At 52.8% G+C, this 23,531-nt stretch overlaps 1 protein-coding gene across 1 annotated transcript in view; it reads right to left on the bottom strand.

The window, feature by feature from the left end:
• The window catches only part of COL23A1 (collagen type XXIII alpha 1 chain), a 257,686-nt gene that overhangs the window by 26,648 nt on the left and 207,507 nt on the right, over positions 1–23,531 (bottom strand). The window contains exons 4-5 of the mRNA XM_081093278.1: positions 13,732–13,739; positions 12,187–12,213 (exon numbers count right to left, since the gene is read on the bottom strand). Of these exons, the coding sequence (XP_080949404.1) occupies positions 12,187–12,213; positions 13,732–13,739 (35 nt within the window). The remainder of the gene's footprint in view (positions 1–12,186; positions 12,214–13,731; positions 13,740–23,531) is intronic.

Genomic DNA, 23,531 nt, shown 5'->3' with positions numbered 1-23,531 from the left:
CCACAGCTGGAGCATCTCAATGTCCCTCAGGAAACGGAGCCGGGGAGGAGGCTGCAGCAGAGGGCTGTGCCGAGGGCCCCCATACCGGCCGGTGGCTCCAGCCTCCTGACCCACCAGCGAGTTACCTGTTGAATTGAACTCAATCAATAAACTGGCCGTGTCTGGATGCAGACGGCAGCCAATGCTCAGACCAGCGGAGCTGGGAGAAGGTCCTGCTTTCTGGTTGTAGTGAATGGTGATGGCTCTGCCAGGGGACGGAGGCCTTGAAATGCACCAGGAAGGGGCCCTGGATGAGGGGGCTTACCAGGATTATCAGTCCAGGGCCCAGTAATTACGGCCCAGATGTTGACAATTCATCAAATTACAAGGCTGCTGGGGCCCGGGGCCTCGGCCGGGTTGTGCACATTCCTGAGTGAAGGCTCTCTCATTAGGGCCGCCAGCGTATAAGGGGTGGTGGGGGTGGTGGGTGGGGGACAGGCCCTTGGGGTGGACCGGTTCCATGTGGTGCCGATTTCTCAGGCCAGGCTGTTTGCACACATGCTGGCCACAGCAAGACGGTGGGGCGGAGCAATTGTCCAGATGTGAATCCTGCCTTTGGGGACGGGAAGGAAGGACCCTCTCTTCTGAGGTCCAGCCTGGCTGCAGCTCGAGCCCCAGTGCGCAGCCTGGCACCCGGCTCCTCCCAGGGACCCCTCCCCGGGGCCTGGGGCACTCTGCAGGGGGGCTCTGCAGTCACCTAGTGCGCCCCACCTCGCAGCAGGCGAGGGGACTGTGGGGCTGTAGCGGGGACCCGGGGATCTGCCCTTCACTCCCTCCTCGGCCTCGCACGCTGCCGCCGTCCCACGCCTCATCTGTACAGCGAAAGGCCGGGCCTGGAGCCAGGTTTGGTTTGGTCCATGCCGTTAAAACAACAAAAACAAAAACAAACAACTCACCGAAGTAGTTGCTACATTTTAAAATCGTGACAGTTCACATAAACATCCGGAGTTTGGACTTTTCTGGAAAAGCTGAAGCCCTCGTATTCCGGGGCCTCCATGCCTGGCAATGTCTGCAGGGCCAAGGTCTCCTTCGGCGGGTCCCGCCCAGGCCACAGGCTCTGCCCTCCCGACGCCTGGCCCGCTGCCCCATGGAGTGACGTGCCAGCGCAGAGGGGCACCTGGGTTTGTAACCCTTGGCCTAGAACAGTGGTTGGCAAACTGCGGCTCGAGAGCCACACGCGGCTCTTTGGCCCCTTGAGTGTGACTCTTCCACAAAATACCATGTGCGGGCGCGCACTTACAGTGCGATTGAAACTTCGTGGCCCACGCGCAGAAGTCGGTATTTTGTGGAAGAGCCACACTCAAAGGGCCAAAGAGCCGCGTGTGGCTCGCGAGCCGCAGTTTGCTGACCACTGGCTTAGAACATCTCCAGGTCCCTTCCGGCGCTACGGCTCTGAGGCCAGCAGCCAGCTGGCTTCTATTTTGGGAGAGAGCACGCTCTGCGCTGGAAGCAATTACCCGTGTGGCCACATTATACATCACGGCTAGAAGAGGTGGTGCGATGCCTTTGAACCCGTCCCCCAATACCTGCTTAAATTACACATTTGCCTGTTACATAATTACCCTGTCAGGTCTCAGGAAAAACTGTTCTTGGGTGGGGTGGAGGGGGTAATGGCCTCCCCGTGGGTGTGGGAGGGCGGAAGGTGGGCCAGTGAGGCAGGCTGTCTGTCCGTCTGAGCGGCCTCAGGGCCGATGTCTGCAGCTCGGGCGGTCTGATGGGAGACACCCGACGTAGCAGACAGGCCGGGCACCCGTTTTGGTGGCCACCTGTTGGGATGGCGATCTAGCAGGACGGGGAAGCAGCTACTAGAGGGTGACAGTCCCCGGGTGACATGATGAAGACAGTCTAAATAAAGAGAGGCAGCCGTCCTGGACAGCACAACTCAGAAGATTCGACTGAGAGCTGGCATTTCCCGGACACAGGGCACAGGGTGACCGGGGCAGCTGGCAGCCAGAGACACGGAGGTTGTCTGCAGGGACCCCGCTGCCTGGCCATGCCCAGGCCACACCTCTGCTCTGCACCTTCTGCCCCAGCCTCAGTCTCTGGGGCCCTCAGCGCCTCCCTCCGGCCTCTCTCAGGTTTGATGATCAGGCCTCTCTGAAAGCTGCCCCCGGGGCCGCGGGCCCTTCTTGGTTTCCACAGACAAGACAATTGTCATCCACTGGTAATGAGCCTGCAAGAGCGAAAGATTTCATGTAAATCTTGGATTTCTAGCCTCTCTTGAAATATTGGAAGACGTAATGATCGATCTGCATGGGCTGAACTGGGCACCAGCAGTAGATGGCGCATGTGCCCCCAGTTCAGCCCAGGCCCCACCGTTCCCCACACCCAGCCTCCCTCACTTTTTTCTTCACCTGGCTGCCCCTGCAAGGCAATAATGAGCTTGTGAGCCTGCAATTCTGGCTCTGAACCATCTCTCTAAGCTGTGGCCCTCTCTCTGGTCCCCCATCCGCCCCTGCCTAGGACTTGGCTTCTCTCCTGGACCAGCCTCCGCCAGCCTCCCTGCCTCTGACCCACACGGCCAGCCTTCCTGACTCCGAAGTCACGGGGACGTCCTGAATGCGATACCCCTGCCCTGCAGATCTCACAGCGAGCGGCACAGCTTCTCTGGAGCCCTTTCCTCCTCTAGAAACTGGGTGGGGTGTGGATGAAATGACCCCCAGAGCTGACTGTGCCTGACCTGGAGCGGCACCCAGTGGGACGGTGAGTGACTGTAATTCACTGGGCCAGTTCTGGGGGGAGAGTCCAGGAAATGGGGTGGAGCTAAAAGACACACTCCTTTGCCGTGTCATCTGGACGTTGCCAACACGGAGCACAGCCCTGCCAGGTGGGCACCATCATTATCCCCATTGCACAGATGAGAAAACTGAAGCTCGGAGAGGCCAAGCATGGCCAATGAGGCTGGGGGTTCGACCCGAGTCTCAGGCCTGAGCTCTGAGTGCCTCCCACCCCACCATCCCCCTGGGGCACACCCTCCCCCACCGCCCTTGGGCAGAGCCTCCCCCCCCCACGTCTCCTTGGAGACTCACATGCCACCTCTGAGAAGCCTTCCTCACCCCCCTCACCCCACAGCACAGCTTCTCAATTACAGACCCACTGCTGTCTTCTCGCCACCTCCCCAGCCACTGCCTGTGCCTGAGGCTCCAGTGCCACCACTGGCCTGGCTCTGAGGGGTGCCTATGAGTGTCCTCCCCAGGCCCCCCACGCTGGGCTTTGCCATCCCGTCCCCCTGAGTGTGGGTCTGAGCGGCCCCCAGAAGGGAGGCCCCGTTAGTGGAACAACTCCCCGCATCTTGGGAGATGACACACCTTCCTGATAGGTGGGTGTGCAGCCCTGACTTGCACACCTCCAGGGACTGGGAACTGCTCCCTGGGCAGCCTGATGGGTTTGCAAAGTTTTTGTTTAAGTCTGCCTCTCCCAGGCTGGGTGTCACTTCGAATTCCCTCCACCGTGTGGCCCCTGGGAAGGCAGTCACCTGGCCCCATGCGGCTGGGCTCCCAGGGCTACCCGCCTGTCGCCTCCACCCTCACTTCTGCTCCCTCGCCAGCCTGGCCCGTCTTGGGGGTGCCCTCTCTCTCCGACCTCTGCCCCCCCCCACCCCCCACAGCTCCCCACTTGTCAGCACCTACCCAGCTTCTGACCTTGGCTCGTCCCTCCCTTCGGCCCCCTGAGCCCCTAGGCTGGGCCCCTATAGTAGTTATAGTTCACAGCAACCTGTACCTTCCTGGCCTTGACCACCATGCACAGGGAGGTGGCACTTCCCATGAATTCCGATTCTCTCTCCAACCCAACCACAGCCTCCCCGGGGGGAGGGCCCCTAGACATAGTTCTCGAGATGGTCTCTCAAATACCAAACAATGTCCCTCATATGTAGTGAGAAGACAACAAGTATTTGTTGAATGAACTCTCAGGCGGACGCCTCTATGAACGAACGTGGTTTCCCACCGGCTCCAGGGCCAGCCGGGGAGCACCAGAGGGCGCTCTTGACCCGGGGAAGCTGCTCTGGGCGCCGCTGACTGCTGCGTTCAGCCCTGGGCCTGGGAGTGCAGCCAGGACGCTGGGCATTGGGGACACTGGCTAGAGAGGGACTCCTTCGGCCTCCAGGGCGCCCCCTGCTGGGGTCAGCGATCATCTTAGTGGCAGGAACTGTCACAGAACCCAGCCTGTGTGCACAGCGCTGGGCTTCCAGCTGCTGAAGAGAGTTAGGGACGTGCCTGCGCTCACACAGTCTACAGAGCCCCAAAGCCCAGCTCTCTCCACCGCATGGACAGGGCAGGGTCCAGCCCCGGGCTTCAGGAGAAGCTGGATGGGTCAGCTTCATGCCAAAACACCTGCTTTCTCGCGAGTCTATCATCCGGAATCCCTGCCTTTGCCTCAGTGACCAGTGCGGGTCTGTGAGCCCCCTCTTCATGCGATAGGGGAGTGTGTGTGTATGTGTGTGTGTGTGTGTGTGTGTGTGTGCTTTGCTGCCTGGGGCAGCGGGAAGAGGTCAGCCCACAACCAGTCTGGAGGGTCCCATTCTGCAAAGAGGTCGTCACAGGCACCCAGAAGGGCTGGACGTGCTCTCCTAGAGCTGGACTTGGGAGCAGGCACCGCGGAGGCTGAAACGGGCTGGGGGAAGAGGGAGAAGCTGCAGGGGGTGAGCCAGGCATCCGGGGACGGAGGGCAGCCGCAGCGCAGGCCTCCTGTCTCTCAGCTGCCCCACACTCAAGGGGACGCTGGGGACACAGCATGTGCTCCAGGCAAGAGGTCCGAGTGAATGAACACCTGGGAGGAAAGGCCAGCGGGGTGGCCCTTTCCTGAGGGCCTGGCTGTCTCCCTGGCTCCAATCTGGGGCTTTCGCTTCGGGAAATCTGCTTTCATCCTGTTCCCGCTCCACCGGGATCCGGAGAGCTGGGGAGCGGCGCTGCAGGGGTCAGATTCAAATGAGATGTCGGATGTCAGACCCTAAAAACAGATGAATCTAGGATGTCCCAGGGAATCATTTAACTCATTACATTTTTACAATCAAAGCTGTTTTTGAAACCACGAGAGTGCAAGAAATTTGAATGTGTGCTGCTCTGTGGTCCTTCTTTGTTCACTTGATTAATTCCAAACAGTCAAACTGAGTCATTCATTTCGAAATTGGTCCCAGGTTGAGGCCCTGCCGCACGGGTCACATTTCAGCTCGGAGCTGCTGCCGGCCCGGGGCCCAGGCTGTCGGGGCTCCTGCCCCATCACTGCTCCGAAGACACTGTGCAGCTCCCCCACCCCACGACGCCTGCGCAGTTAGCCAGATGGGTCCTGGGCGCTGTGCCGGGTGGCTGGCGCTGCTGGGCGGGCGTGAGGAGTGCTGGTTCTGGTCCCTCACCTTAATGCAGGCTTCAGCCACCAATGATTGCAACCTCCTCCTACCTGGACCCTTTACTACATGAAATGCCTTTCCATGTTGTCCTCCTGCCAAACTCCTACTCATCCCTCAAGGCCCTTCTTCTGTGAGGCCTCCCCTGTCCCAGGCAGAGTTAGCGCTCTTTCCTCCGCGGGCAGCAGCCCTGTCTACATGCACTACAGCCCTCCCCACTGGGGGACAGTGGGTGGGATGGGTGGGTGACAGGCTTTTATCTGTGGTCAGAATCCCAATCCAGGTGGCCAGGCCCAAACAGCCACTTAATCAAGTAGTTCAGAACCCAAATCAGTGGGGACCTACGAGCACTTGCAGAAATGATGTGTGCTTCCCAGTGTCCTCTCAAGTGTCACATATGGGGCAGCTAAGAGACAGGAGACCTGTGCTGCTGCTGCTGCCGCCCTCAGTTCCCAGATGGCTCGCTCACCCTCTGCAGCTTCTTCCTCCTCCTCTTCTAGGCAGGTGGTAGGAGGACAGACCACCATCTGGGCCATAGGGGTCTGCAGGAGGAAGCTAGGCCCACACATTTGCCACTGTGAGATCTGGGAAAGTGGCATGGCTACTATAAGCCTCAGTTTTTCAATCCGCGAAACGGGTACAAGTCATAATGCACAGGGATGGGATGTGCTTTGAAACTGAAGTGCTGTATAGATCTGATTCCTAATGTTTTCATCCAGGCCAAGCCTCACACTTTGCAAAGGTGGACACAGAAGCCCAGAAAGGCTAAGTGACTACCTAAGGGCAGGGGTGGGACCTCCAACACAACTGTGGTCCCCTGTTTGGCTCTGCTCCACTCAGCTGCTCCTTGATAGGACAGGACCTGACATTTCATCATGAGGGGGATATTTTTCTTCCTAATTTCTAGTAATGACTATGACACAGGTGTATGAGTGAGGGACAGCAGAGAAGGTGGAATGGATAAATGGATTCTTTCTTAAGTTAGACTTGGTTTTTTTCTGTGTGTGTGTTTTTGGAGAGCAAGAAAGGGTCTTAACAACTTCATAATGAGGTGGACAGCAGTGCACAGGGAGAGAGCTCCAGGGCCAGGTAAGAAAAAGGCGAGGAGGAGAGATGGAACATTCATTCTAGACCTGCTTACTGGTGGCAGTTCCTGTGATGGAGGAGAGACGGCAGCCTGGGTGTTAACGGGGCTTTCTCCTGCCAGTGGGCTTGTGTCTCAGCCAAGCCCTGGCAGCCCCTGAGCTCAGCTTCCTTGTCTGTCAAGTAGGGCCGACACCATCAGCCTCCCAGGGGGAGAGCACGTGAGAGCGTGCACACAGCAAGCACTCAGTAGGTGCGCTTGCTTCCTGGCATGATGGAAGGGCTTTGGGGGATGGGAGGGGATAGTCCTTTCTTCCGGTTCCTCTGGAGGGAGACTCTCTGAGCCCTTGGCTCCATGCTACGTCTCTGGGGACAAGTGGTTTCTATAAATACAGAGCCAGGGTTTTCTGGCCTCCCACCTCTCACTGTGGCCTCCAAGATTCTACTCGATGGAGCCCTGGAGACCTCCCTGGCTTTTCCTTCTAGCATCTTCCCATCACGTGCTCGCTCACCCCAGCCACACTGGCCTCGCTGGACACATGAAGCTTGGTCCCAACTCATTACTTGTGCACTTTCCTCTGCCAGGAGCTCTTTTCCCCTCAAGATCACTGCATCTTTTACATCATTTAAGTCTCAGCTCACATGCCATCTTCCCCAAGAACCTTCTGATTATTCAATCCATTTCCAACGTAAACCGACTCATCCACGCAGCCAGCACTCGCATCACCTCCCTGCTTTATTCTCTTTCTGGCGCGTGTTATGGTTTGAGCTACCTTGTTGGTTTATTTGTTTACCTGTTTGTTGCTTCTCTCCTCCCCACTACAGGGAGAGGCCTTGTCCCTCTTGCTTGGTGCTGGCCCAAAGACCCAGAAAAGCACCTGCACAGTCACTGGTGGATGAGATGGCACACCCACTCCCCACCCCAGGGCCACAGCTGGCATGCGCCGAGTTCCACGATGCCCATGCACCTCCGGCCTCACAGCCGAACACCTTCCTCACTGTCCAAATGCAGAGAAATCTTAAGCCCTGGAAAATGTTACCCAATACACATTTTTTCCAGGAAATGTTTAAATTGCATTCTGAAAGTGTAAAATAAACCAGAAAACCACTAAAGTTCAATGTTAAGAGCTAGAAAGGTCAAATGCCAAAGAGGAGGAAAAGTGAGGCTTTTGCTTTGTAAATAGGAGATGATGTGAGTTCTAATGTTTCCTGGACAAAAGTCAAGGGATAGGCAAGATGGAGTCCTGCGTGAGAGACAAGTTTTCTCATCTTGTGCATAAGCCAGAGTTTGGAGACAAAAATGGGGATTGTGACAAGAAACCTCCAGGAAATTCACAGTGACACCTGATCGTTCCTCCCTCTCTGTCCCATGGCAAACTGGCTGGGTTACACCCCCCACCCCATGGCTCCCCAAGGACTGCGACTGGGTCTGATTCATCTTTGTGGGCTGCAATGCACAGGGCATGGCATACCTTACAGATCTGGTGAACAGAGCCAAGCCTCCTAGTCATGAGATGGCTAAATCACTTTATCAATGTAGGTGCTGATTACTGCTCCAAAATACAAGAATGCGGTGCCAGTGCTCCTCTGCCGGTCCCATCTTGGACTCACCATGTTCTGAGCTCAAAATTCCCCTGTGCTGCCAGTTCCATTGTCTGCAGTCCCTGGACCAATTGGGATTTGAAAGCTCTTAAACCTGCAGATTTCCTCTTTAAATGCTGTGCCTGCAATTCCAAACGCTACCACCAGGTGGCAGTTAGAATTACAGAAGCCTTCAAAACCAGTTTAATCTCTAAAACTATACTTCTAATGAAAACACACCCTAAATTAAAACAAGATACATACATACACACATCTATTTCTTAACTTATCACATTGGCATCGATTTAAAAAGTATGATAATACCCACAGTTGGCCAGGGTTTGGGGAAACATGTAGCATTCAGACGCTGTTGGTGGGAATGTAAATTAGTGCAGCCTCCTGGAGGGCAATTTGGCAATACACATCAAAAGCCTGAAACATGTGCAAACCCTTTGGTCCAGCAATTCAACTTCTAGACATTTATCCTAAGGACATAATCATGGAAGTAAGTCTAGATTTATTCCCAGGATGTTGACTGCAGGGTGAAAAATTGTCACTATCAATACTATAACTTGGAACCTGGTTAAGTAAATTATATATGATGAAATACGATGTAGCTATTACATCCTATAAGAATTCTTAATGATGTGGAAAAATCTCATGATACATTAAGTGAAAAATATCAGCTACAAAAAACATGTCCCCGGTAATCACAGTTTTAGACTAAGAAATATAGACACAAACTTGTGCATAAAAAATGCTGGAAGAACAAACGCCAAAATATTGACAGGACTAGTCTGTGGGTGGTAGGGTCACGGATGACTGCCTTTTCCTTTTCTGTGCTTTTCTCTATTTTGGTAAGTTTTTATAATAAACACGCTTCTATTGTCATCGGCAGAGAGCCATTAATGAACCCCTGTGGCAGGAAGGACGGGCCAGCCTCTGTGCAAGATGCCTGTGGACATGGGACCCCAGCCCGTGTTAGTCTGCACCCCACCCCACAGACGTGGGTGGCTCCTACGTCCACCTCCCCCGCCCCCCACTATCAGGCCCACATGTGGACCTGGTTTCCGCTGGTCTTGCTCAGGGGAGGGGCCAGCCTGGATTAATCCAGAAACGCAGCCGGCAGTCTCCACCATGGCCCTCTTGGACTCTTTTCTTGCTCTTACTTCCCCGTAGGACGTGATTTGATTTAGGCACAAACTACAAAAAAAAAAAAAAAAAAACAAAAAAAAAAAACCCTCCCTGAGGCTGGTTTGAAGTTCACCAGGTAAACCCCTTTTTTGCAACTGCAGGGCCTCAAAGCTGTTTTCTTCGCCAAACGCGGCCAATATTTGCTGGTGGGTCGCAATGATTTCCCAAGCTCGTCTTTCCTCCACCCTCCAGCTCTGTGGGTGTGATCTTCCCATGTTCCGAGAGGCCGAGCAGCCGGCCCAGTGTGCACAGCTGAGCCAGGACCCGACTGGGGTCTGACCGCCGGGGAGGCCCTGTGACACTCAGCACACGAGGTGCCTCTGAGGCGGCTCCGGCCCCTTACCCCGGGAACTGGCCCAGCCTCTGGGATGACCACATGCAGAGGCCTGTAAACAGACCCCAGGCCGAGAGCCAGGCCCTCCACTGGCCAAGAGTGGATTTCAGCTCCCAACATGAGCCCTGAGAGCCTCCTACCCTCCTGTCCACATGGGCCCCCTTTCCCTGCTGCGGGGCAGCCAGGAGGGGTGTTGTCCTCACCCTGTGGCCTCATGGAAGGGCCGGCCCTCAAGGCAGGGCTGCACGGAGGGTGCTTGGCGGCACGCAGTGGGGGGCAGAGGCTGGCTCCTGGGCTGGAGGCACAAACGCGCCCAGCGATGAGCAGGGCCAGCCCTGCCAGGGAAAAGGCCCAGTTTGGTGAGGAAACAGTGATGGGCCTGCAAACTGGGGCTGGGCAACCTCAGGAAAAGGGGTGACCCAGCCCTGGGGGTGTGACACTGGCTTCCTGGTGGTGAAGAGCTGGCGGGGCCACAGGCACTGACCAGAGCTGCCAGCAACAGCGCCCTCACCTGCCTCCTTCCCAGAAAGCTGCTAACTTCACACCAGATGGTCCCACGGCACGCACGTCTGCCCCCGGCCTCCTGACTCCCACATTCAGAGCCCCGTCTCTGGCCCAGGCTGGGCACCAGGCATCTTACACACTAGCCCCCCTCAGGCGAGATTCCCCGCAGTCCTGTGCCACCCCATGACCTGGCGACCGTCGGCTGTGACCGGCAATGTCTGGGTGCTCCGGGAGTGACCTCAGTTTCCCTGAACCCCAGCTCCCCTCTTCACAGGGAAGGAAATGGAGCCTTAGGGCAGCCAAGTGGTTCAATCCCTGGATTCAACCCTAGGCTGCCTCACTCCACACCCGGACTCCTGCCTGTGGCCCACAGAGCCTGCCCCCTCATCAGCCAACGTCCTCTCTGATGCCAGGGAGGGAGGGGTCCTGGGTCACCATGTACTCAGAGGAGAAGACAACAGGTGCCGAGGGAAGAACCCCTCACCAGCCTCCAGCCACCACCCTTGGCCCTTATTATTATTGTCATTAGTTATTATTTTTAACTCTCAGCCCAAGGACACAGGCATCTACAGTCAGGAGTCAGCTGGAGTGTAAGGGTGCGAGGTCGCCTGGAGGGCGGGACTGGAGGGTTCTGGCAGAAAGCTTTCAGTCCTGAGCTGCTGGATCGAAGAGTCCCACGACCTGAGGCTGAAATATTCCAGCAAAAGCCTGTGGTTCGGAGGCTCTAGCTGCCATGTAGGACCCTCACTCCTCCCTGTCCAGGGGGCTGTGGGGAGGCTGGGGACCCGGGCCCCAGGTGCTACCTGGCTGGTACTTCACCGGAACCAGGCCGCTGCCGCTGGGGGAGCTGACCCCAAACGCTACTCTGAGCCCAGCGTGGGCCACTCTGAACAGGAGATCAATGATCCCAAAGGCCCCACTGAGTCCCACGGGGTCTGGCTTGTGATGCATTTTGTATCACTGTCACCTCCGCAGTCTCATTTACTCCCAACTCCAATGGTGTGAGGGAGGCCTGCACCACCCCACTTCACCGAGCAGGAAACTGAAGCTCAGACAGGTGAGCGCCTTCCCCCAGGTCACCCAGCTCGGAAGCCCAGCATTGGAATCCAAGCCCAGTTTCCCTGATGCCTGGGGCTGACTGCCCTCCACAGCCTCTTGGGACCCCCGGACTGGGACCCCCATCTTGCCTCCATCACCAGGGTCTGGACAGATCTGGCCATTAAAGAGGCCTCTGAATTAGTCCACGTTTCCCTCCCCGGCCTGAGGCCCAGGACAAACACATTTCCCCACACCCGTGTTCGGCAAACCGCGGCATGTGAGCCACATGCGGCTCTTTGGCCCCTTGAGTGTGGCCCTTCCACAAAATACCACGTGTGGGTGCACAGGTACAGTGCGATTGAAACTTCATGGTCCATGCGCAGAAGTCGGTATTTTGTGGAAGAGCCACACTCAAGGGGCCAAAGAGCCGCATGTGGCTCGCGAGCCGCGGTTTGCCGAGCCACAGTTTGCCGACCACTGCCCCACACGATGGTCCTGCCACACTCTCCTTCCACAGGCTCGCCCCTGTGCTGATGCGTCTGGACTTCTATGCAGGACTCAGCCCCGGCAGCTGCCTTTCAACCTGCTTCTTATGTGGCCCGCACCCAGCCTGGGCTGGGACGTTGATTCCAATATAAGCTACGTTTTAGGTTTAATTGTAAAAGACCTGGCAAGTGATGACATCACAAAGACCAAACTGGAACTAAGGTCTTCCGCCCCCTAGGGGTGACGGACAGGGTGGGCGGGACGGGAGTTCTGGGAAGAGGGTGCTCCATAGCCCAGGGCTAGGCCCTGCGAGGGGAGACAGACGGCAGGAAGAGCAGTGCTGGGGGGGCTCAGGACAGCAAGGCGACTTCTCAAAGCGCTTTGCCTTGCCTGCAGGGCAGCTGGAGCTGCGGGCTCCCCACCAGGCCAGCCCCGCAGATCAATAGATCAATGCTAATCCCTCCAAGAAAGACCAGTCCCTGAGGAGCAGAGAGAGAGAAGTGCAGACAGTTAAATAAAGGCTCGGAGGAAGAATACTGGCTTGAGAGAAAAGGGCAAAGAGAGCAAAAAATAAACGGCAAATTACCGGGTAGCCATCTCGTCCTGATTGCCCCTGTGGTAATTAATACGTCATTAATAATCAGACTTTCGGCAGAAAACCATATGGCAGCACTTAGCACTCAATCGGGCCCCACACCGCTCCCCCCCACCCCCCCCCTCCCATGTTCTATGGGTTTGCAGCAGAGGCTGCCGGTGGGTAACTGATGCCTTTGGGGAGACTTAGGGCTCTGACAAGTCTAGGGGATGGAGCACCCCGTTTCCTGCTGCACTGGGCCAGGCTGCAGGGGCCACCAGGGCACACATCCACGCGAGTCCTCCCAGGGCAGCCGGCACACACATGGTGAGGGCCACAGGGGCACACGGGGCTCCCAACGGCGCTGTCACAGCCACCAATGAAAACGCTCCTAAACTGCCGAGAGGCCTAGAGTCCGATGAGGGCTTCCTGCCGGCTGCCACTGGGCGGGGGAACTGAGGAAGGCAGGTTCGAAGCCAGAGCTATGGCAGGGAGGCATTTACTGCCCGGATGCTCTGTCCTGGATGCCTGCCTGGCCGCGTCTCACAGGGTGGCATCCAGCTCAGGTTGCAGCCTCAGGATCTGCATTTTGTTTTGTGCACTTAATAGTTCAACCGCACGTTCACAACCCCCAGCTCCACAGCCCTCTGCATTATGCACTTCGGCTACCTTCCCTGTGACGCCAGGAATGACTCCACTGTGGGAAACTGCCTGTGGCCATCAACCTACACACTCCTGCTGGCTGGCTCTCGGGCTCAGCGGGGCGCTGCTAGGGCCGAGAGGCCCGGATCCCGAAGGGTGCCGACCAGGAAATGAATCATGGTAAGTGGAAGTAGAAAATAAAACAGTCATCCGAAAGGAATTCCTTCGGAAGGTGCATTTTGACTCCGGCAGGCTCTCAGTGTGCTTCTTGAATGGAGTCGCCAGGATTGGTTGGGCTCGGAAACCCCAGTGCCATGGCTCATAGACTGGTTGCGTTTCTTGAAGAAGAACTGGGTTTCTGGGTGGATGATCCCCGATGTTCAATGCTGCCTCAGCCACCAGTGCTTCCCCTACACCTTTCTCAAACCCAGTGCCCTTATGGCCCGCTGCCCAGCCCGGGGAGCCAAATGGATTTTGGCAGAGAGAAACGGAGCCCGGAATCTAGTTACGAAGCCCAACTCATTCCTGGCGTAACTGCTGGACTCCAGAGCCTTTTGTGCCAAAGCACGTGAGACAAAAACCACAGAAACAGACGCACTGCTGCAGGGCAGTTACAAATGTGGGTGTGGCGCTCGCCTTCTGTGCCCCCTGGAGCCAGGGCCTGGGTGAGGGGCAGCCAGGCTGCTGCCCGCTCTCTTGGAAGGCAAATGGTCACAGGGGCAAGTGGAGCCTGCTGAGTTCTGCGCTTGCGTGCATCTACAAATTTAAAAAGATACGACCCCTGTCTGGACTGATTTTTTTTTTTTTTTTTAGGACACACCTCTCTAACTAAGTATTATTTTCAAGGAAGTGCCACAGAGAGAGAACAAAATGTCTTATCTTTCAGGAGCAGAGAGCATAATCCAGGGCACTTACTGGAGGACCTGCAAAACACAAGCAGAGAGGCCACAGTCAGAACCAAAGGGAGAGAGGTCCCCGCCCCGGCGGGCCCGCCCTCAACAGTTACTGGCCTCCCCTCACCAAGGCTGAGACGCTGTCATGGGCCCCAAAGCGAGCGGCCCGGCGAGGGAGAGCCTGTGCCCTTGTGGGGCTGGGGTGGGCGTGTGGGGGTGAGGACAATCCCGCACACACGTATGGGTTAACACACTCCTCTCAGGAGGCTCTGCTGGTCCCTGCGGGGGCCACCCGTGTTGGATCTTGGCCATCCAGAGAGGAACCGAACCTTGTTCCTGCCCGAAGGACAAATTTTGGGAGAGACTTGGGGAGAAAACATTTGGGGCAGAGGGACGAGCAAGCATAGGGCTCTGGGATGTGTGGGGCTGAGCAGCCGTGTGGACGGTGCCGGGGGCCCAGGTGGGGGTGAAGGGCTCCGGGCTCGGGTGCACAGGGCACTTGGAGGGGATGCATTTAGAAGCTCAGGTGCTGCTGGTGCCGCCAGCTGGGCTTGTCTCCGGAGACGCGGACTCATGAGAACACGCATGACACCGACAGGCGTCCTCACCTTCTGGTGTGCAAAGCACTTTGCATATCCATGATGCATCTGACCTTCTGGACAATTTGTGAGAGGAATGATGAACACTCCCATTTGACAGGCGACAACAGAAAACAGTGGCTTAAGGCCACGTAATTGGTTAGGTGCGGAAGTCAAAACCCTCCATACTTTCCACTAAGCCATGTCTGCTCCCCGCCGACCTGGGACTACGGTCTGGAGAGTGAGGCCGCACAGGGAGGCACGTAATGGGACGCAGGGGTGAGTGCAAGAGGCAAGATCTCGGATTCAGAATTTTCCTTGGAAGAACAGGTATTGAAGAAACAATTACACAGGTGAAGGCACAGGATTGGATCGAGGCTGGACCCACTCAGGACGGGAAGCTAGGCTGAGTCCAGAGGGCGAGGGGTGAGTCCTGAGAGAGGAATGGGGAGAGAGGAGCATGGCAAAGATGGGAAAGCTCACAACACGCCAAGATCACTGGGCTTTGGGGGCTGCAGCAGGAGAGGGCTGGGGAGAAGGCAGGGCCAGACAGAGCACCGGGCTTTGTCTCCACATCATGACCCAGGGGGGTGGGGGGTGGGGTGGGGCCCTGAAGGACTGGGCATGGAGGAGTGATTCGAGGGGACGGAGTGGGCAAGGGGACACGATGCAGCTGCTCCTGTGTAGGCCACGCAGCCTGGACTCCTGCTGGCAGTGGAGATGGGGAGGGATGCATCAGGAAACACTTGTGAGGACAGACAGGTCTGGGTCTTTGATTTAATGGTGGAGGTGGGGGTGGAAGGGCACATGGGGCATGGAGGAAGGAGAGAGGTGAGACAAAGATTTTTGACTTGAAAACTGATGTATGATGGTGCCAATACCCATGAATGGAACATGGGGCTGTGCATCCCCTGAGTCTAACTATGGCCGGGGCAGGGCTTTGGTCATTTGGACACCCACACAGCTGACGTCTCATTTTCAGCCAAAGACCTTGCTCCCTGTTTTACAAAGAAATGAGAAGCTGCTGGATGGACGCCCCGTCCTCTTCCCGATGCCACACGCACACACCTGCCTGCACCCGGGCCTGCGCCCACCTCCCTCTCGGCCCGTCACAGGCGGGCCCACCTATCGGGAAGGTCCTTCCCACAGCTCTGAAATGTGCTCCAATTCCTGATTTTATTTCATAATTAAAACAATTTTTTTTCAATTACAGATGACATAGAATATTGTATTAATTTCAGGTGTATATAACTTATGAAGGATCACCCTCGTAAGTCTAGTACCCACTTGGCACCAAACACAGTTATTATAATATTGCTAACTATATTCCCCATGCTGGACTGTAGACCCTGTGACTACCCTGCAACTACCAATTTGTCCTTTTTAATCCCTTTACCTTTCCCACCCAGCCCCCAAACCTTCTGTCACCTGGCAACCATCAATTTGGTCTCCGTATCTATAGTTTTTTTTCTCTCCTGTTTTGTTTGTCTATTTTATTTTTTAGAGTCCACATATAAGTGCAATCCTACAGTATTTATCTTTCTCTGCCTTATTTCACTTAGCATAACCCACTCTAGGTCCATCCATGTTGTCACAAATGGCAAGATTTCATTCTTTTCTATGGCTAATATTCCATTGCATATTCGTACCAGGTCTTTTTATTTTTTAAATTTATCTTTATTGCTGAAAGTTAAAGATGGCCCCTCCCTGCTTTTATCCATTTATCCACTGATGGCCACTTGGGTTGCTTCTGTATCTTGGCTATTGTAAGCAATGCAGCAATGAACATAAGGGTGCATGCATGTTTTCAAATTAGTGTTTTGGGTAAGTACCCAGCCGGGTCATATGGAAGTTCCATTTTTTAAAAAAAATATATTTTATTGATTTTTTACAGAGAGGAAGGGAGAGAGATAGAGAGCTAGAAACATCAATGAGAGAGACATCAATCAGCTGCCTCCTGCACATCTCCTACTGGGGATGTGCCCGCAACCCAGGTACATGCCCTTAACTGGAATTGAACCTGGGACCTTTCAGTCCACAAGCCGACGCTCTATCCACTGAGCCAAACCGGTTTCGGCGGAAGTTCCATTTTTAATTTTGTGAGGACTCTCCATACTGTTTTCCATGGTGGTTGCACCAACTTGCAATCCCATCAACAGTGCAGGAGGGTTCCCTTTTCTCCACATCGACAATGACTGCTTGTTGACAGCCATTCTGGCAGGTGTGAGGTGCTCTCTCATTGTGGTTTTGATGTGCATTTCCCTGATGATTATGATGGTGAGCATATTTTCACCTGTCTCTCAGACATCTGTATATCCTCTTCTAATTCCTCTGATCGAAAAGCATCCTTTGCTTCCACACCCTCCTCTGTTCCTGCTCAGTTCTCCTCTCTCTCACAGCCACATTGCAGGAAAGAGGTGCTGGGAGGTGGGTGGTGTGACAGATCACTCAACCAGTGAGGGGGTGGTCCAGGCTAGAAGCAATGCCATGGGACCCCAAACCATGGCACCATTCCCACTCTGGGGGGCCAGAGTGTGAATGGCAGCATTCCAGACTGGTCCTATAGCTGGTGGAATAGGCCACATCTAGCCCATCCGATAGACTCTAAAACACACCGAGCCACCCCCCCTCTCGGGCCCGACTGGCACCATATCGCCAGGGCACCAATGCCTCGCAGGGGCACTACCACACAGCCTCCTGACTGACGCCTTCTTCTGGGCACCCCAACTCCACCAGCTACAGGTGCCTTTAAAAAATGCCCACCCCTTCCCAGAGTTCAGAATTGCACATGGAATAATATCCAAACTCCTGCTCTCCTGTGTGCACCTACTCTTGTCAGTGCCCACACGCGGCCACCGCACTCCACCTGCTCTCTAGGTTCCCCAAGGGCCCGCTGTCTTTGGCCTCAGGACATTCACATCTGCTGTGTTCCTGCGCTCGGCAGGCCGTGGTTCCTAACCACCACCTCGGAAAAGCCTTTCATGAGCATGAAGTCTGAAGACGTCTCTTCACCCTTGGCCCCACTGAATTCTATCAGCTCCCTGCTATTTCCTTTCCAGCACCAATCACACTCGTTAGTGATTAACTATTTATTTGTGTGTTGTTTATTATCTGTCAGCCCCATCAGCAAGGCAGCTCCCTGAGAGCTGGGCCCCATCTGCTCAGCTCCCCGCCATCTCCCCTGCCTCGCACAGGGCCTGGCGGGCACATGCACTTAGTAAATGCGAGCGGAATAGATCAGGGGCTCCCGGCAGGCCATCGCCTCTGCTACCCCCTCCTCATCTCACTTCCCCCCTGGGGTTGTGTTGCGGCTGCAGTCGCCTCTGGAGACGGGATCTGGGGCCTGCAGCAAGCGGGGTACACAAGATGCTGGGTGGGTGGGTCGGGGGGAGAGCCTGGCTCAGGCTGTCCAGGGGTCCCTGCTTAGGGAGTGAGGCTGGCTGGAGGGCCCCCATCCAACCATGTGGTGGTCCCCCGACTGCCCAGCTCATTTTGCACACAGCTTTCAAACATGTGTTCCAGGCATTGGCTGGATCTGCTCACTTTGCTGTCAGGAATGTGGGAGCAAGTAAATAAGAGCCAGATGACTTGGGAAGTGAATGAAATGAGTGAGAGAGTAGAGGGGTCAATGACTGTGGCCTCTTTAACTGAACTGATGTGGCCGGACAGCGTTTCCCACTTGCACCCTGAGGTTGGGAGGGCGCACGCGTGGCTTGTTGACAGGTAAGCAGAGGTGTGTAGAGTTTCTGCGGCCTCACTGTGCCCACCTTGAGCTCTTGCCTCCTCCCAGGATGATCATTGCCTGAGTGTTTCCCAAATGGAAAAGCAAACTGGGAAGAATATTTCCCACTGCCTGGCAGGTGCCCAGCTGCATGCCGGGAGCTAAGGGCTGGCCTGGGTGCCTGAGGCTACCAGGTCACTGTCCATGCTCACAGCCCACGCCTGCTGCTCTGTGTTGCACCCGGACTCCTGATGCCCACTTTTCCTGCCCCCTGCTCTGCCCAGGAGGCCCTGGCTCTGACCCAGGCCTCTGTCTCCCACAACAGGCCCTGGCTCCTGACTTTTGAAAACCCAAACCTACCCCAGCATGAGGACGACCTTCAGTCACACCTCCAGGGTTTCCCCAGTGGAGCAGAGTGAACCGAGATGAAATGAGGCTTGGGGGTTGGCAAATTCAGAGCCAATAATGAGTTAGTGAGCCAGGCACTTAGCCTAGGCCTCAGGCCCTGGCTTTAATTCGACCGATTCCATCAGGGAGTGTGGAGGCCTCAGCACCCTGGCTCTCTGGGCGAGTGTCTGTTTTCCCTGAGGCAAAGGCTGCTCCGGTGAGGTGGGGAGGTGCCTCTGGATTGCTATGAGGACAGAGGGAGATACTGTGCATGCGTTAGGTCCTCAGGACAGCCCTGGCAGGGAAGAGGCACCCAGACACACGCAGGCTGGGATTCCAGTCACGCGCAGCTGAACAACGGGGATTTGTCCTGAAAACCATGTTGATAGGCGATTTCGTTGTTGTGTGAACATCGCAGTGTACTTACTGGCTCCCAGGCTACAAACCTGTACAGCATGTTACTGTACGAGACAACATGAGATTAAATCAAGCACGAGGGATGATGCAATCAAGAGGCCTGGTAAACTCGAGATGGAGGAGGCTGCTGCTGGTGTAACACAGAAGCTGTTCCACAGCAAACTTTTAAAAAATATATAAGTAGAAAGACTACACTCTGAAATAACAGTGAAACAGATAGTATATAGTAAATGCACCAACCAGTACCTGTTGTTAATTATCACGATCAGCTCTTCGGTACTGTACGTAGCGCCTGTGGTGCGCTTTTATACAACGGGTAGCGCAGTAGTTCTGTCTACACCAACATCACCACAAGCAACTGAGCAATGTGTTGCACTACAATGTGTGGTGACTATGATGTCACTAGGCAATAGGAAATTTCCAGCTCCTACTTCACCTTATGGGACCACTGTCCTATGTACGGTCTGTTGTTGACCAAAATGTAGTTATGTAGCGCATGGCTCTATAACATTCTCTTTCTCTTTCTCTTTCTCTTTCTCTTTCTCTCTCTCTCTCTCTCTCTCTCTCTCTCTCTCTCTCTTCCCCTCCCCCCCCACCACACACACACACACACACACCCCTAAGATTGTAGGGAGAAGAGAAACACAGATGCAGTTTTCCATCGTTTGGCTCCATGTTGCAGAATAGACCCTGACTATACAACAGGTTTGAAGAATCTCCTGTTTAAATGACACCTCAGACAGGCCTCCAGCATTTTGGCTCTGATGGCATGGTCAGGTATAAGACCCTGGAATTCAGGGTCTAGCAGGGCAGCCTGGGTACGGAGGGGGTTCCAGCAGGTGCCCTGCTCAGAAACTGTGCTGCTTAGAAGCCTGAGTGGGAAGTAAACATATTAGATAAAAAACTCCCACACTCTTTTGAGATATAATTCACATACCATTGAAATCCACTTTTTAAAAAAAGTATACACTTCAGTGATTTTTGGCATAATCACAAAATTTTATCCTTCCTTTCTTAAAAAATATTTTTATTGATTTCAGAGAGGAAGGGAGAGGGAGAGAGAGATTGAAACATCAGTGGTGAGAGAGAATCATTGATTGGCTGCCTCCTGCACACCCCACACTGTGGATCGAGCCTGCAACCCAGGCATGTGCCCTGACTGGGAATTAAACCATGACCTGCTGGTTCATAGGTTGATGCTCAGCCACTGAGCCACGCTGGCCGGGCCCGCATATGCCCTTTATAATCTTCTTCTTGAGGCTGAGGATTGAACCTGCAACCAAGGTATGTGCCCTTTAATGGGAATCAAACCCGAGACCCTCTGGCCACTGAGCCAAACCGGCCAGGGCAAGTTCTGGCTATTTTGGATTCTTCGAATTTTCATATGAATTTTAGGATTAGTTTGTCAATTTCTAAAAAGAAAATCCAACTAGGATTTTTGTAGAGTTGCACCAAATCTATAAATCAATTTGTGGAGTATTGCCATATTAACATTGTATCATCTTCCAATCCATGGATATAGAATGTCTTTCCATTTATTTAGGTCTTCTTTCCTGAGTATTTTATTCTTTTTCATAATTTTGCAAATGGAACTGTTTTCTTGATTTCATTTAAAAATTCTTCATTGCTAGTGTTTAGACATAAAATGTACTTTTGTATAACGATCTTGTATCGCACAATCTTGCTGAGCATGTTTGTTAGCTCCAATACACTTTTGGTGGATTCTTTAGAATTGTCTATATACAAACAAGATCATGGGGTCAGTAAGTAGGATAGTTGTACTTCTTCTTTTCCCACCTGCATGCACTTTATTTCTTTTTCTTGCCTAATTGCCCTGAACAGAACCTTCAATGCAATGATAAATACTAGTACAAGTAGCAAGAGTGGACATTCTTGTCTTGTTCCTGATCTTAGGGGAAAAGCATTCACTATTTCACCATTAAGTATAATGTTAGCTATGGGTTTTTCATAAATGCCCTTTACTAAATTGTGGAAGATTTTTTAAAAAATTCTTATTTGTTGAGGTTTCTTTTTTTTTTTAAATCATGAAAGGCTGTGGATTTTGTCAAATGCTCTTTTCTTCATGTATTAGAATGATGATGTGGTTTTGCCTTTTATTTGATAATATCATGTACTAGTGCCCCAGTGCACGGATTTGGGCACATTGAAAGGATATTAATTACATGGTGACTGGCAGGGCGGGACTGGGTGAGATGGGCCAGATGCGCTCTGGAGCCAACCTCCTGTGGTCCCTCCCTGGCCAGCCGCACCTGGGGCAGTGCTGGGGCTTGAAGGGCCTCTGTGGAGTGAGCAGGGTCCCTCTGGCAGGTGGAGTCCCTTGGCCTGGCCTGCAGGGTAGGGCCAAAACTGGCTCTCCAACATCTCCTGAGGGGTCCCAGATTACGAGAGGGTGGTTCTTGGGTGATGCATGCTGGAATTGGGCTCCCTCCTCTCTGGTTCCGGGGTGCGTCACCCGAGAACTCTGCCGCTACCAAGTCACTGGAGCTCAGCAGCTCCTGCATTGAGCGTCTGCCCCCTTGTGGTCATTGCGCATCATAGCTACCGGTCGGATGGTTGCTTAGCCTTTTATATATAGACTAGAGGCCTGGTGCACAAATTTGTGCACCAGTGGGGTCCCTGGGCCTGGCCTGTGGGATCGGGCCGAAACTGGCTCTCCAACATCCCCTGAGGGGTCCTGGATTGTGAGAGGGCGCAGGCCAGGTCGAGGGACATCACCAGTGCATGATCAGGGCCAGGGAGGGATGTGGGAGGTTGGCCAGCCGGAGAGGAACCGCGGGAGGGCTCCAGGGCATGTCTGGCCCATCTCACTCAGTCCCAATCAGCCAGACCCCAGCAGCAAGCTAACCTACCAGTTGGAGCATCTGCCCCCTGCTAGTCATTGCTTGTCATAGCGACTGGTTGACTGGTTGACTGTCTGCCCCCTGGTGGTCAGTGCACGTCATAGCGAGCAGTTGAGCAGCCTTAACATATCATCAGCATATTACGCTTTGATTGGTTGAACAGCGACCGGGTGACCGGACACTTAGCATATTAGGCTTTTATTATATGGGATTACCTTGATTGATTTTGGATGTTAAACAAATAAGTCCCATCTGTTCGTGGTGTATAATCTTTTTGATTTATTGATGGATTTATTTGTTAGTATTTTGTTGAGGATTTTTGTGTCTATATTCATAAGAGATATTGGTTGGTAGTTTTCTTTTTTTGTGATGTCTTTGTCTGGTTTTGGTGTTAGGATAAATTTGCCCTTGAAGAATGAGTTGGGATGTGTTGCCTCCTCTTAATATTTTTGGAAGAGTTTATGAAGAATTAGTATTAATCTTTCTTTAAAAGTTTGTTAGAATTAATCAGTAAAGTCTCCTGATTCTGGGCTTCTTATTATGGAAAGCTTTTGAATTATTGATTTTCTCTCTGTCTATTCTTTTTTTTTCTATCCATCTATTCATATTTTTAATTTCTTCTTGAGTCAGGTTAGGCAGTTTGTATCTTTCTGGGAATTTTTCCATTTCATCTAGGTATTGTAATTTGTTGGCATACAGGTGTTCATAGAATTCCTTTATAATCCTCTTCTATTTTGTTAGTGATATCCCTTCTGTTATTCCTGATTTTAGTAATTTAAGTGCCCACTATTTTCTTCTTGATCAGTCCTAGGTAAAGGTTTGCCAATTTTGTCGATCTTTTCAAAGATTCACTATTGGTGTTGTTGATTTTCCCTGTTGTTTTTTATTTTCTATTTTATTTCTTTCCACTCTAATTTTATGGTTTTCTTCCTTCTGCTTGCTTTGGTGTAAGTTTGCTCTTCTTTTTTAATATAGGTATTTACAGCTATACATTTCCCTCTAGGCACTACTTTAGCTATATTCTATGAGTTTTGGTATGTTGTGTTTTCATTTTCATTCATATACTAGCAATACTATTTTTTTATTTTCCTGTGGTTTATCCTTTGAGTTATTGGTTATTTAGAAGTGTAATATTTAATTTATCCATATTTGTGAATTTCTCTAATTTTCTTATGTTATTGATTTCTAATTTAATTTTTTTGTGGTTAAAGGACATATTTTATGACTTCAATCCTTTTATTTTTTTAAAAATATATTTTATTGATTTTTTACATATAGTAAGGGAGAGGGATAGAGAGTTAGAAACATCGATCAGCTGCCTCCTGCAGGCCTCCCACTGGGAATGTGCCCGCAACCAAGGTACATGCCCTTGACCGGAATCGAACCCGGGACCCTTCAGTCCACAGGCCGACGCTCTATCCACTGAGCCAAACCGGTTAGGGCTTCAATCCTTTTACATTCATTGAAGCTTGCTTTACAGTTTAAAATGCGCTCTATGCTGGAGAATGTTCCATATTCACCTGAAAAGAATGTGTTTTCTACTGTTGTTGGCTGAAATATTTTATAGATGTCTGTTTGGTCTTGTTGATTTATATGTTGTTCATTTATTATATTTCTTTGTTGTTGTTGTTTTGTATGTTTGTTCTATTTGTTATTGAAAGTGGGGTCTCCAACTATTAATGCTAAGCTGTCTATTCCTTCAATGGTCAGTTTTTGCTTCATGTATTTGGGGGCTCTCTGTTAAGGTGTATATTAGTATATAATTTTTAAAATATCCTTTTATCATTATAAAATGTCCTTATTTGTCTTAAAATTTGTTTTGTCTGACATCAGAATATATCATTTGCATGATATATTT

Source organism: Myotis nattereri, assembly GCF_964212035.1.
Source record: "Myotis nattereri genome assembly, chromosome: 5".
Lineage (NCBI taxonomy): Eukaryota > Metazoa > Chordata > Mammalia > Chiroptera > Vespertilionidae > Myotis > Myotis nattereri.
The sequence above is the reverse complement of the archived record's forward strand: the minus strand, read 5'-3'. Positions and strand labels throughout refer to the sequence as shown.